Source organism: Esox lucius, chromosome 9 (genome assembly GCF_011004845.1).
Source record: "Esox lucius isolate fEsoLuc1 chromosome 9, fEsoLuc1.pri, whole genome shotgun sequence".
In the NCBI taxonomy this organism is placed as follows: Eukaryota; Metazoa; Chordata; class Actinopteri; order Esociformes; family Esocidae; genus Esox; species Esox lucius.
The window spans coordinates 4,297,025-4,312,101 of record NC_047577.1 but is presented as its reverse complement, the minus strand read 5'-3'; the positions used below and the strand labels follow the sequence as shown (position 1 = coordinate 4,312,101).

The window sequence follows — 15,077 nt, the reverse complement described above, 5'->3', positions numbered from 1 at the left end:
GGAGAACCAGTTAAGCACTAATTCTCAGTGTTTCTGTTATTTCGAGCTAGGAGAGTTAACATAAACAAGCGACTCCGTGTATGCAGTTGCCAATAGTTATTCTTCCCTAAACAAGCAAATGAAATCATAATTGTCTTACTCTTTCTGCAAGGTGAAGTTAGTTTTTGGTTGGACATTCGGCTCATCAAATCTCAATAGCTCTTTAATGAAGTATATATGTAATCCAATATTGGTCTCATTGTGATGTTATGCTCGGTTAAAATATGGGTAAATAAGGGCTGTGCAACATCGTATACACTTTTGTAATCACAATGAGACCAATATTGGATAACATGAATACTTCGTTAAAGAGCAATTAAGATTTGAAGAGCCGAATGTCTGTCGAATTTCCAATATAAAACTAACTTCACCGCAGTGGATTTTGGGACATAACCGCTTTAAACCAAACAGTTTTGGTCGTTATCTACATAAAAAAATTAATCGAATAAGGAATTATCCATTTGCACCTGGACCTACCCGGACCGAATTGGTTCTCCTTCTCCCTGTTTATCGTGGAATAACCATTGAACGAGGCTCGCGAGGAATGGGAGACGGAAAAAGCAATCGACTTACGTTGGTAAATGAAGTTTTTGCTTTTTATTTATATTGACTAATTATTGTCTGTCTTCACAAAGTTAAAATATTAGAAGTTACTTCAGCTAAGTAAAGAAAAAACAAAGCATTTAACTGCGTTTTGTAGGCTCCAACTCCATTCAGATTACATGCTAATTAGCTAGCCTAGCCTGCTACCTTTTGGTGTTGTATCCTGTCCTCCTGATTAGATATCAATCCTAGTTCTGTAATGAGAAATCCATTGATTGGTCAGGTTTCTCATAATACCGGGAGACTGTAGCCTGATTATCGTACAGTGACTAATGGAAAACCATAAGATGCTGTTAAATAAAGTACACCTTATAAGTATTTTTCGCAGGTCTGTTCTTTTATATAGTGATTCTGTCATTTTTCTTCCATTGTATTTTATTTATATTTATCAGACATGTTAATCAATCATATATGGTTCTGATTTGATCTTTATTTTAGCAGATGGAGGACAAACCCAGCCTGCATCTCTCCTCCACAATGAGCCTAAAGAAGAGTCACTGGATCCTTATTGGGACAGTGGAGCTCAGTGTTCATTGGTGGATTCAGAGATGAAATCAGAGAAGCTGGAAGACTGCAGTCAAACACTGGGGACGAATGATATTAAATATGAAGAGGAGAAGAAGATTGGGGATTTAACTAATCAAGGTAAGAACTGGTTTATGAATCGGGTTTAATCCCAGCCAACATTTGTATGTGGGGCCCATATGGTTTGTAAATGGGTCAGTGGGTTCAATAATGGCCCCATTTGATTCCATAATTGCCCACATGGGTTTCAATCAGGATTACACTGGGTTTTAGGTGGGAATCACCTGGGCAACATATGCAAGACCCACGTGGATCCCATCTTCAAGCTTTATGTGGTGCTACATGGGAACTACATGTGCTAAAATGGTGGGTTTCTCCACAGGTTCCATATTGGGCCCATTTCAATTACCCACTATTATACCCCAATCTATTATACACACCAGGCCTTTGTGGGCCATATTGCCCCCTGGTCTATGTTACATATCCCATTGATCAGAATAAAAGGCTTGGAACTAATAAGATGATAAATGCCTCCTTCTCTCACAGACATCCTACTTTTCTATATGGATCTAGTTTGCTTGGACCTGGTCTGTAAATGGACCATTGCAGTGTTGGGTTCTGTCTTCTGTTCTATCCACCATCTCTGATCACTTGAAACTGAGTAGACAAAGCTTCTGGTACTTGGAGTTCATATAGTCATTTGTTTTAGCAAGGTTCCCAGGGAAGTAAAACAGCCTCACAACATAACAGGTCCACCACTATACAGTGCCCTCCAATAATTGTAGGACTCATGGTGAATATGTGCAAAACAGGCTGTGAACTAAATTATTTTTTTCTTTTGGTAATTTATTTTAAATATGAAAGGTACATGATTGAGAAAAAGGAAAAAATGCAAAATAAAGTGTTTAAATATTGTTTTCCATATTCCAAATTCTTATTGGCATCCCTAGAAATTCTTCTGAGTGAACTCTATCTGATGAGGTAAACACTGATGAGTCAAATCATTCTGACCACCTGCCTAATATCCTGTTGGTGCTAAAACTACTCCGACCCGCTGAGACATGGACCCCTGAGGGTGTCCTGTGGTGTCTGGAACCCAGACATTAGCAGCAGATCCTCCAAGTCCTGTAAGTTGCGATGTGGAGCTGCCATGGATCGGACTTGTTGGTACAGCACATCCCAAAGATGCTTGATCGTAAAAGAGATCTGTGGAATTTGGAGGCCAGGGCAACACCTTGAATTCATGTTCCTCAAACCATTCCCAAACAATGTGTACAGTGTGACAGGGTGCATTATCCTGCAGAAAGAGGCCACTGCCATCAGCAGTGCCATCACCGTTGCTATGAAGAGTTGTACCTAGTCTGTAACCATGTAGAGAGGTGACAGGCTTGTCATCCTGGTGCATCCTGGTGCCATCACTACCCCAGGTAAACTGTGCGCACACACAGTTTATGTGATGTGAAAGACCACGGGACTCCTCAGACCAAGCACCCTTCTTCCCCTGCTCCAAGGTTCAGTTCTGACGCTCATGTCCGTTGGAAGCACTTTTGACGGTGGACCGGGTCATCATGGACACTCATGACCAGTTTATGGCTACGCAGCCCCAAACACCGCAGGGTGTGATGCACTGTGTGTTGTGACACAGTAGACCTTCTGTCGGTTCAGACCAGATGGCTTTGCCATTGCTGCCCTCGTGCGTCAATGAGCCTTGGGCGCCCAACACCTTGTCGGCGGTTTATTCTTTGTCCCTCCTCTGACCACTTTTGGTAGGTACTTACCACTGCTGACCGGGAGTACCCCACAAGCCTTGATATACTTCTTTTGATATATTTTTCTTATTTATTGCCCAATTAGTGCAGACGAGTATTTTCAGGCATGTAACGGTCTTAATGGCCTTATCTTTCATGATGAAGTTGATAAACAACAGTGACATTTTTAAAGTGTTTGGTTACCCTGGGTGACACCATTTAAGGCGGGCACTGAATGAATACATTTTTTTGAAATATATTGTTATGCCTGGGTTAAATGTGCAACGGTTTTCTGAAATTGTTCTTGTTTATCACTCTTAAAACTCTTGGAATAATTTCATTTATCTTTAATCTAATATACTAACTACATTGTGTTACTGCACTAATTAACTTTTCTGATTTTAATCACACAGATGTGATGGCTGAAGCTGATACATTTCCTACACGTGGAGAGAAACAACAGAAAGATTATGAAGATAAGTCTCACCCCTGCCCCCATTGTGGAAAACATTTCCTTTTTATATCACTGTTAAAAAGACATATTAACATACACTCAGGAGAGAAGCCATACTCATGTTCTGACTGTGGGAAGTGTTTCTCTGAATTAGGTAAACTTAAATCTCACCAGCGCATACATACTGGAGAGAAGCCATACTCGTGTTCTGACTGTGGGAAGTGTTTCTCTAAATTAGGCAACCTTAATATTCACCAGCGCATACACACTGGAGAGAAGCCTTACTCCTGTCCTGACTGCGGGAAGAGTTTCTCTCAACTAAGTAGCCTTAAAAGTCACCAGCGCATACATACTGGAGAGAAGCCTTACTCCTGTCCTGACTGTGGGAACAGTTTCTCTCAACTAGGTAGCCTAAAAGCTCACCAGCTACGACACACAGGAGAGAAGCCATACCCGTGTTCTGACTGTGGAAAGTGTTTCTCTAAATCAGGTGACCTTAATATTCACCAGCGCATACATACTGGAGAGAAGTCATACTCCTGTTGTGACTGTGGGATGTGTTTCTCTAAATTAGGCAACCTTAATATTCACCAGCGCATACACACTGGTGAGAAGCCTTACTCCTGTCCTGACTGTGGGAAGAGTTTCTCTCAACTGGGTAGCCTTAAAAATCACCAGCGCATACATACTGGAGAGAAGCCTTACTCCTGTCCTGACTGTGGGAACAGTTTCTCTCAATTAGGTAGCCTAAAAGCTCACCAACTACAACACACTGGAGAGAAGCCTTACTCCTGTTCTGACTGTGGGAAGAGTTTCTCTCATCCAGGTAGCCTTAAAAATCACCGGCGCATACATACTGGAGAGAAGCCTTACTCCTGTCCTGACTGTAGGAAGACTTTCTCTCAACTAGGTAGCCTTAAAAATCACCGGCGCATACATACTACAGAGAAGCCGTATTCCTGTTCTGACTGTGGGAAGTGTTTCTCTAAATTAGGTAACCTTAAAACTCACCAACTACTACACACTGGAGTGAAGCCTTATTCCTGTTCTGACTGTGGGAAGAGTTTCTCTCAACTAGGTAGCTTTCAAAATCACCAGCGCATACATACTGGAGAGAAACCTTATTCCTGTTCTGACTGTGGGAAGAGTTTCTCTCAATTAGGCCACTTTAAAAATCACCAGCGCATACACACTGCAAGCAAGCAACTTCATTGATATAGCACAGTAAGCACAACATACATAGAAGCAATTCAATGCTCTTTTTAAAATGAAGAGAAACATAAAAACGCAATAGAATAAAAACAGTCAGATTCTTACAATTCTGTAACCACTCTCCAGGGGGACTCTCCACTTGGTATCTCAGTCCTTGCACTCCAGCGTTAGAATGAACCCTTCAGTCCATAGGAGCTATAGTCCTGTCCTGACTGTGGGAAGAATTTATCTCTGTTATGTAGCCTTAAAACTCACCAGCACATGCATGCTAGAGAGAAGCCTTATTCCTGTTCTGACTTCTGGGAGGAGTTTCCATCGTCTTGTCTCTCTCCAAACACATCAGAGGATTCATAGTACTGGATAACACTACTTTTGAATGTAGGAAGTGCTTTTTGACAATATATCAATTATTATTCATCATAGAGTACCGAAGGAACTGAAAAATGTCAATTCTAGACATATTTGCTACCCATTCCATGAGCCTTTATTTTTTAGTGTATCCATTCAGAAGTGCTCTGCTGTTAAATGTTTTGGGGTCACTTAGAAAGGTCCTATTTTTCCAAGGAAACATACATGAATTGAGTTTGAGTAGGAAATACAGGTGCTGGTCATACAATTAGAATATCATCAAAAAGTTGATTTATTTCAGTAATTCCATTCAGAAAGTGAAACTTGTATATTATATTCATTCATTACACACAGACTGATATATTTCAAATGTTTATTTCTTTTAATTGTGATGATTATAACTGACAACTAATGAAAATCCCAAATTCAGTATCTCTAAAAATTAGAATATAACTTAAGACCAATACAAAAATGTTATTGATTTTTAGAAATGTTGGCCAACTGAAAAGTATGAGCATGTACAGCACTCAATACTTAGTTGGGGCTCCTTTTGCCTGAATTACTGCAGCAATGCGGCATGGCATGGAGTCGATCAGTCTGTGGCACTGCTCAGGTGTTATGAGAGCCCAGGTTGCTCTGATAGTGGCCTTCAGCTCTTCTGCATTGTTGGGTCTGGCGTATCGCATCTTCCTCTTCACAATACCCCATAGATTTTCTACAGGGTTAAGGTCAGGCCAATTTGCTGGCCAATTTGCTGGCCAATTAAGAACAGGGATACCATGGTCCTTAAACCAGGTACTGGTAGCTTTGGCACTGTGTGCAGTGCCAAGTCCTGTTGGAAAATGAAATCTGCATCTCCATAAAGTTGGTCAGCAGCAGGAAGCATGAAGTGCTCTAACACTTCCTGGTAGACGGCGGCGTTGACCTTGAACCTCAGAAGGCGAGACGCTTCTGACGCTCTGTCTTGTTCAAGAGTGGCTTGACACAAGGAATGCGACAGCTGAAATCCATGTCTTGCATGTCTGTGCGTGGTGGTTCTTGAAGCACTGACTCCAGCTGCAGTCCACTCTTTGTGAAGCTCCCCCACATTTTTTAATTGGTTTTGTTTCACAATCCTCTCCAGGGTGCGGTTATCCCTATTGCTTGTACACTTTTCTTTCTACCACATTTCCTTCCCTTCGCCTCTCTATTAATGTGCTTGGACACAGAGCTCTGTGAACAGCCAGCCTCTTTAGCTATGACCTTTTGTGTCTTGCCCTCCATGTGCAAGGTGTCACTGGTCGTCTTTTGGACACTGTCAAGTCAGCAGTCTTCCCCATGATTGTGTAGCCTACAGAACTAGACTGAGAGACCATTTAAAGGCCTTTGCAGGTGTTTTGGGTTAATTAGCTGATTAGATTGTGGCACCAGGTGTCTTCGTATTGAACCTTTTCATAATATTCTAATTTTCTGAGATTCTGAATTTGGGGTTTTCATTAGTTTTCAGTTATAATCATCACAATTAAAAGAAATAAACATTTGAAATATATCAGTCTGTGTGTAATGAATGAATATAATAATATATTGAAATAACTATTGTCCTTCAAACTTTTTGTCAAAGAATCCTTTATTTGCTGCAATTACAGCCTTGCAGACCTTTGGCAATCTAGTTGTCTATTTGAGAATCTGAAGAGATTTCACCCCATGCTTCCTGAAGCACTTCCCACTAGTTGGATTGGCTTGATGGGCACTTATGTACCTTACCACATCTTACGTATCATACAGTCAAGCTGCTCCCACAACAGCTCAATAGGGTTGAGATCCAGTGACTGTGCTGGCCACTCCATTATAGACAGTATACCAGCTGACTGCTTCTTCTCTTTAAAGTTCTTGAATAGTTTGGAGCTGTGTTTTGGGTCATTGTCCTGTTATAGGAGGAAATTGCATCCAATCAAGCATTGTCCACAGGAAATGGCATATGGTGTCTGTTCTTTTTCCCATCTTAACCTTTTATTTTTATTGGGCAGTCTGAGACATGTCTTTATCTTGCAACACTGTTGATGTTGAAACTGGTGTTTTGCGGGTAATATTTAATGAAGCTAACAGTTGAGTACCTGTGAGGCATCTGTTTCTCGAACTAATCCTTGTACAAGATTTTCAGTTTCCCACATGGAATAGCCTTAATTTATCAGAACAATTATAGACTGATGAGTTTCAGAAGAAAGCTATTTGTTTCTGGATCCTTTGAGCCTGTAATTGAACCCATAATTGCTGATGCTCCAGATACTCAACTAGTCTAAAGACCAATTTTATTGCTTTAATCAGCACAACAGTTTTCAGCTGTGCTAACATAATTGCAAAAGGGTTTTATAATGTTCAATTAGCCTTTTGAAAGGATTAACCTGGATTAGTAAACACAACGTGCCATTGGAACACAGGACTGATGGTTGCTGATAAATCAGCCTTTTCCAGCTACAATAGTCATACAATAGGATGCTCTTTTTATACCCAATCATGTTACTGACCTGTTACCGATAAACCTAATTATTAGTGAGAGTTACCACCTTTCTTTTGAATGTTATTTGCCCCTGTCCCATTTTTTTTTTTTTTATGTGTTGCTGGCATCATATTCAAAGGGGGCATATTTTTAAATGAACAATAAAGTCTCTGTTTCAACATTTGATGAGTTGTTTCTATTTTCTATTAAATACAGGGTTGATTTTTGCATTTTGTTTTAGTTACGTTTTATACAGCATCCCACATTCTTTGGACAGGATGTTTCATTTTAATAACAAAAACAAGTACATATAAACATTTAACCAGTAGTGTATATCCTATTGATCACCTAAATCCTATGACATGTACTGTATGGGTCTTATGATGTCATTTGAATACTATTTGATGCTGCTGTTCTTTCTGTGTCCTAGTCCAAATGTAATGCATTAGATGTGTAGGTTAGATGCTTTAAACAGACTTCCTATAGACTGGAATGTGTCCACTGATGACATAGTGGGTTAAGTGGTCATAACACATCCCCCAAACCCTCATAATGGATTATAACAGATCGTTTTACGAACGCTGTCTTCTGGCTTTCTTTCCGGTTGGAGACTCAGACAGGGAAGCGATGGGTAAAGGGGTGATAACTGGGGTGGCTTTGAGTGTTGATTGTAGAGAAATTGAAGGTAATTTGAGGGGAGGCGGCTTATGAAAGTGCAAAGGCTGCAAGCAGCGAGGGATGGTGTCAGGGTGGACAGTACGTCTGTTCTGTTGTATTCTGAGGACAGTGTGCTGCCTAGTAAGGTTACCATGGGGATATGGGTTATTCTGAGGCCGTATGTGGCCAAGCCTTTGAGGTGTTACAACTGCTAACGTGATGGGGGTGAGGTTGAGGAGGGAGTGGGATTATCCAGTGCTGGGTGTTGGGGATGAGGTTGAGGATGAGTGGGTTGAGGAGGGAATGGGATTATCCAGTGCTGGGTCATGGGGATGAGGTTGAGGATGAGTGGGGTGAGGAGGGAGTGGAATTATCCAGTGATGGGGATGAGGTTGCAGTGTCGGATGTAGAAAAGGCAGAAATGCTGGCTAAGGTGTTTGTACGGGTACATAGCTCGTCTAACTTAACTAGGGATGAACAACGGGGGAGGGAAGGATAGCTTATGGCTCAGCAGCAGTGAGCACTCTGGAAAGGTTGGATAGAGTGGAGGCACAGGGGCTTCGAGTCTGTGGTGGGGCATTTCAGACATCTCCGGTATCAGCACTGCAGGTGGAGGTGGGGGAGATGCCATTACACTTGAGGAGAAGGCAATTGTTGATTAATTACTGGGTTAATTTGCAGGGACATGGGGGTTTGCACCCTACAAAAGAGGTGCTGTTGGGGTGCTGGGAACACGGTGGGAGGGAGATCAGGAGCTTTAGGTGGGTGGGGGGTGCCCTGGCCTGCTTTGCCGAGGTGGTTAAGAGGCGTCTGGAGGGTGGGTACCCGGAGAGGGTTGTGGTGTTCACGGATGGTTCAAAGGACCCAGGGACGGGTCGGACGGGGGCAGCTTTTGTAGTTAGAGGAGCGGGTGTGAGTGTCACTAAAAAGGTTACGGATCACTTGACAGTTTACATGGCTGGGCTTCTGGCGGTGCAGTTTGCATTGAGGTGGGTGGAGGACACGAAGCCGGATAGGGTGGTTATTTGCTCTGATTCGTGTGAGGTGTTGGTTAGGTTGCAGTCTTTCAAGTCCTCTAGGAGACGGGACATTTTAAACAGGGTGGTGGAAGCACAGGATAGAGTTAGAAGAGATGGAGGTCTCATTCATGTGGGTTCCGGCTCATGCTGGGGGGGCGGGAAACGAAGCAGCTGATAAATTAGTGAAACAGGCCCTGTTGAGGGGGGTGGTGGAAGTGGTGGTGTCCTTGTGCAGGGCAGAGGCTAAGGTGGTGGTGTGGAATGAGGTGAGGAAGGTGTGGCAGGACCAGTGGAATGTGGACAGGGAAACTGGGTTGGCAGGGAGAATTTAGGTCCTACCTGGAGCTGACCGACACTCCTTTACAGTAGGTGGCGGTAATGCACGAATAGCGTTGGATGCCAACCGCCATTAAACCCGACAGAAGAAGTGGCCACACAACCCATTCTTCTTTTTCTTCGGGATTTAACAGCCCTGCGGCGGGCTGCTGAGCCTTGCCGGTTTACGAGGTACCCCAACCGGAAAGTTTCTTCTTCTTTTTTTTTTTTTTTTACACTCTATGGTTGCAAGCAGAAAAAGTAGGAAAGTTTTATTTCGTTTGCCTGTTTAGGGAAGAATAACGACTCGCCAATTTCTGTAAATTCCTACTAGCTTGAAATAACAGAAAAACGGATAACTTGAGCTGAACTGGTTCTCCTTCTCCCTGTTTATTGTGGAAGACCATTGAACGAATCGTACACTGAGCGAATCGCTGAGGCTCCGGAGGAATGGGAGACGGTTCTTGGAAAAGCAATAGACTTACGTTGGTAAATGACGTTTTTACTTTTTATATTTACTAATTGCTGTCTGTCTTCACAAAGTTAAACTATTAGAAGTTACTTAAGCTAAGTAAAGAAAAAACTAAACATAAAACTGCGTTTTGTAGGCTCCAACTCCATTCAGATTACAAGTTAATTAGCTCGCCTAGTCTGCTACCTGTTGGTGTTGTAGCCTATCCTGATTAGATATCAATCCTAGTTCTGTGATTGGAAATCCATTGATTGGTCAGATGATTGGCCGAATGATATTAAATATGAAGAGAAGAAGATTGGAGGTTTAACTAATCAAGGTAAGAACTGGTTTATGAAGGTTTATTCCCAGTCAACATTTGTATGTGGGGCCCATATGGGTAGTAAATTGGTCCATGGGTTCCATAATGGCCCCATTTGGTTCCATAATTGCCCACATGGGTTTCATCCAGGATTACACTAGGTGTTAGGTGGGCCCCAACTGGGCAACAAATGCAAGACCCACGTGGGTCCCATCTTCAAGCTTAATGTGGTGCTACATGGGAACTACATGGTCTGAAATGGTGGGTTTCTCCACAGGTTCCATAATGGGCCCATTTCAATTACCCACTTTATTATACCCCAATCTATTATACACACCAGGCCTTTGTGGGCCATATTGCCCCCTGGTCTATGCTACATATCCCATTGATCAGAATAAAAGATGATAAATGCCTCCTCCTCTCACAGACATCCTACTTTTCCTCTGGACTATAAGCATCTAGTTTGCTTGGACCTGGTATGTAAAAGGACTCTGTGGTTCAAGGGTCCATTGCAGTGTTGGGTTTTGTCTTTTGTTCTATCCACCATCTCTGATCACTTGAAACTGAGTAGACAAAGCTTCTGGTGCTTGGAGTTCATATAGTCATTTGGTTTAACAAGGTTCCCAGGGAAGTAAAACAGCCTCACAACCTAACAGGTCCACCACTATACAATGCCCTCCAATTATTTTAGGATCTTATGATAAATATGTACAAAACGGGCTGTGAAATGTAAACATTTTGGAATTTTTTTGAAAATATGAAAGGTAAATTATTGAAACATATTTCAAAATTCTGTGCCACAATTATTGGCGTCCCTAGAAATACTTCTCAGTGAAATTTATCTGATGTAGTATACACTGATGAACCAAAATATTCTGACCACCTGCCTAATATGCTGTTGGTCCTCCGTGTGCTGACAAAACAGCGCCAACCCGCTGAGGCATAGACTCTACAAGACCCCTGAAGGTGTACTGTGGTATCTGGCGCCAAGACCTTAGCTGTCCTGTAAGTTGCTACATGGAGCTGCCATGGATCAGACTTGTTGGTCCAGCACTTCCCACAGATGCTCAATCAGAGTGAGATCTGTACACACATAATTCTTCATGTTCCTCAAACCGTGCCATCCCTTCCTTACATCACTACCCCACAAGCCTTGTCGTATCAGAGAGGCTCTGACCCAGTCGCCTGGCCATAAGAATTTGGCCCTTTTTCAAAGTAGCTCAGGTCTTGACTCCTGTCCATTTTTCCTGCATCCAACAATGTGCCAACATGTGCCCTTGTTTGGAGATGATCAACATTATTCGCTTTATCTGTGGCCATAATATTTTGGCTCATCAGTGTATGCCCATTCATATTTTAAATTTTTTAAGTTCACCTGATTGATTAGGAACATTTGGGTGGCGAGCCTACTCCCTAATCACATTGGTCTTGTTCGTTATGTCCTCTTACTGGTTGCATGAGGCGAGGGTTTCCCGATGACCTCCAGTAGAGTTTCTGACTTGCAATTGTTTTGCATTCTTTATGTACAAAATAAACACAAACATGTGGCTGTACAATAGTGTATCACAGGCGCTTATATCTGTGATTTGGTGGCAGCAGTGTGTTGCTTCTCGCATTTCTTCCAAATAATTTGTTGGATGGCAGGTGGCATCTGATTGTTTTGGAAACTGGTTGTTTTTGTTCTCTTCTTGAACTGCACTTCTCATTGTGTGGGGGAAAATACAAATGTGTCCTCTTCCAGACAAAATCATCTGAGCTTCAGTTGATTTACATTTCTTAATTATTGCCCAAATAGTGCAGATTATTTTCAGGCATGTTACTATCTTTATGGCCCCATTTTGGTTATTATTATTATTATGATCAAGTTGATAAACAACAGTGACATTTAAAGTGTTTTGTTAAACTGGCTGACAATATTTTATAATTTTGGAAATATGTTATCCCTGGGGAAATGTGAAACTGTTTACAGAAATTGTTCATGTTTATCACTCTTAAATGAAACTATTGCAAGAGTTTTATCTTTAATGTAATCAACTAACTACATCAATAGTGTCACTGCACTAATCAACTTTTCTGATATTAATCACACAGGTGCGATGGCTGAAGTTGATACATTTCCTACACGTGGAGAGAAACAACAGAAAGATTATGAAGAGAAGTCTCACCCCTGCCCCCATTGTGGAAAACATTTCCTTTTTATATCACAGCTAAAAAGACATAGTAACATACACTCAGGAGAGAAGCCATACTCCTGTTCTGACTGTGGGAAGAGTTTCTCTCATGTAGGTAACCTAAATATTCACCAGCGCATACACACTGGAGAGAAGCCTTACTCCTGTTCTGACTGTGGGAACAGTTTTTCTCGTTTAGCCAACTTTAATAATCACCAGCGCATACACACTGGAGAGAAGCCTTACTCCTGTTCTCACTGTGGGAACAGTTTTTCTCATTTAGGCAACCTTAATATTCACCAGCGCATACATACTGGAGAGAAGCCATACTCCTGTGCTGACTGTGAGAAGAGTTTTTCTCAACTAGGTCAGCTTAAAGTTCACCAACTACATCACACTGGAGAGAAGCCATACTCCTGTCCTGACTGTGGGAAGAGTTTCTCTCAACTAGGTGGCCTTAAAAATCACCAGCGCATACATACTGGAGTGAAACCTTACTTCTGTCCTGACTGTGGGAAGAGTTTCATTTCGTCATATGTACTAACTTGTCATCAAAGAATCCACACAGGAGAGAAGCCCTACTCCTGTCCTGACTGTGGGAAGAGTTTCTCTCAACGAGATAGCCTTAATACTCACCAGCGCATACATACTGGAGTGAAACCTTACTCATGTCCTGACTGTGGGAAGAGTTTCTCTAGTCGAGGTAGCCGCATAGCTCACCAGCGCATACATACTGGAGAGAAGCCTTAACTCCGTCTTAACTGGGGGAAGAGTTTACAGCCTTGCAGACCTTTTGGCTTTCTTGTTTTGGGCATGTTATTGTTCTTGGATGAATGCATTCCCATTTTGAATTTAATGCCAACAACAAATGTCAAAAAGGTTGGGGCACAGGCATCTAAATGTACTGTATGAGTCTTGTATGGTGTCATTTGAATACTATTTGTTGCTGCTTTTCTTTCTGTGTCCTAGCCCAAATGTAATGCATTAGATGTGTAGGTTAGATGCTTTAAACAGACACTAACTATAGACTGGAATGTGTCCACTGATGACATAGTGGGTTAAGTGGTCATAACACATCCCCCAAACCCTCATGATGGATTATAACAGATTGTTTTAGAAACACTGTCTTCTGGCGTTCTTTCCTGCCTCTATGCATGCATCTTAGCTCTCACAAAATTAAATCTCTGGAGATCTTCTGTCTTTGACACTTGTAATGACATTGAACTTTAACTATTAAATTCACATGTCGCATTCATTTATTGACTCTTTGGAAATATATAAAGACCCAATTCACTTTCTGTATCCAATCACTCAGATGATTCTCAGTCTCGCCCCTCCAGTAAAGGTAATAAACATTACATCCCTTTAGGAAGAGGTGTCATCCCTGTCTTCCTGATTTTTATTCGATTCACAAGGTCCCAATTCAATTTCATGTTGATTTAATTTGCATATAGTGATAATTGTTACGCCAGTTTTGCTTAAAATAGAGATTTGAGAAAGAAGGCTATAAACTGCACAGGGAACCTCTAACTTATATGACATGGCAGATTAATTAAAGATGTGTTGATTTGTAGGCAGGGCACATGCACATTTAATAAAATAACTCTGAGTAAACGGGAATGTATAGAAATCAATGACATTGTGGACATTTATCTGTAGTGTTCGGATTTCCCTTGTTCCCCATATAAGGGTGAATGTTCTATTATGCATTATTTTACTGTACAGGTTATAGATTAAACTTCACCAGGACGTTGTAGAATGTTTGTGTTGCCAGGCTGACAACAACAGGCGGCAACGACCATTGGTTAAGTGGGATAGATTGTCCTTTGTGTTCATTGTCTTTGCCAAGGTAAAGTAATGCTAATTAATATTTGGGATGTGTTTTAGAAATGTCTGAAGTTTGGATGAATTGTAATGTCTCAAACAGTCATTTGAGTCTGTTCTGTGTAGAAAATTATAGAAGATTTAGTAAATGTTACATTACTATTTTTGTTATTTTTCATATCAAATGTAATCTTATCGTTGTGATTATTATTATACTCCTATATTATTTTGTGTCTCTGTAGTATTGACAGTTTATTGGTGGCATGTGATCAGACACACAGGATGGAGATTAAGCAGGTATGGAGGACCTGAATTAGACTGGTCAGATAGGCCCTAAGCCAATACTAGACACACCCATAGTCAGGGGAGGTAACTTGGGGAGTTGGTTCATGTTTCCTTACAAATGTATTCCTAAACTGTATTTGGTTGTCATACACTGATTTCATACGATGCCAAACACACTATGTGTAACAACTGTTGTATCACCTACAAGCTTGTAATAAATTATCTTGAGTAAATGATATTGGTTTCCTGAATAGTTTAATTATTGTTTATAGATTCACTACATTTCTGGGAGAACTCGCCAACGAACCCAAAGTAGCGGACAGTGAGGTTTGACCGCATCAGAATCCTCCCGAATCATTGTGTTGTATTACAATTCAGGAATATATTGTTAACAGATACTTCTAGCACACATTTTTTACTATCGTGTGTTTTAGATAATGTTATACTTTGTAGATGTTTATACAATTTAGGAGGACATAAAAAATTGCTGGTATGTAACTATGAAATGTATTGTAACTTTATAACATGATCCAAATAAATGTTGTTACTTTGAAGTATAGATTATGACGTTACTCCTCATTCATCTACTTCAGGGTTGCCCAACCCTGTTCCTGGAGATCTACTGTCC

The 15,077-nt window shown here is 41.2% G+C and overlaps 2 protein-coding genes across 5 annotated transcripts; both read left to right on the top strand.

Moving 5' to 3' along the window:
* The first annotated feature begins 1,122 nt into the window (after window positions 1–1,122).
* On the top strand, window positions 1,123–5,243 carry LOC117594932 (gastrula zinc finger protein XlCGF26.1-like). The gene is made up of 2 exons (XM_034294542.1): window positions 1,123–1,287; window positions 3,329–5,243. Exons 1-2 carry the CDS (start codon window positions 1,191–1,193, stop codon window positions 4,582–4,584), a joined length of 1,353 nt encoding a protein of 450 aa, XP_034150433.1. The 5' UTR covers window positions 1,123–1,190; the 3' UTR covers window positions 4,585–5,243.
* Window positions 1,271–14,685, top strand: LOC117594933 (gastrula zinc finger protein XlCGF49.1-like). 4 transcript variants are annotated; one of them, XM_034294555.1, is made up of 3 exons: window positions 1,271–1,287; window positions 9,799–9,885; window positions 12,261–14,685. In XM_034294555.1, the coding sequence occupies exon 3, from the start codon at window positions 12,266–12,268 to the stop codon at window positions 13,088–13,090; it is 825 nt and encodes a 274-aa protein (XP_034150446.1). In that variant the 5' UTR covers window positions 1,271–1,287; window positions 9,799–9,885; window positions 12,261–12,265; the 3' UTR covers window positions 13,091–14,685. The 4 variants fall into 4 exon arrangements, with proteins under 4 accessions (XP_034150446.1, XP_034150444.1, XP_034150445.1 ...); XM_034294553.1 differs by lacking the exon at window positions 1,271–1,287 and adding an exon at window positions 7,616–9,588; XM_034294554.1 differs by lacking the exon at window positions 1,271–1,287 and adding an exon at window positions 9,642–9,657.
* Window positions 14,686–15,077: the final 392 nt, after the last annotated feature.

What these genes read in the sequence shown, in the direction of transcription:
- LOC117594933 (XM_034294555.1), top strand. Translation starts at nt 12,266, where the DNA reads ATGGCTGAAGTTGATACATTTCCTACACGTGGAGAGAAACAACAGAAA.
- LOC117594932 (XM_034294542.1), top strand. Translation starts at nt 1,191, where the DNA reads ATGAAATCAGAGAAGCTGGAAGACTGCAGTCAAACACTGGGGACGAAT. An exon ending in TGGGGATTTAACTAATCAAG is followed by an intron (nt 1,288 to 3,328) that starts GTAAGAACTGGT and finishes TTAATCACACAG; the next exon opens with ATGTGATGGCTGAAGCTGAT.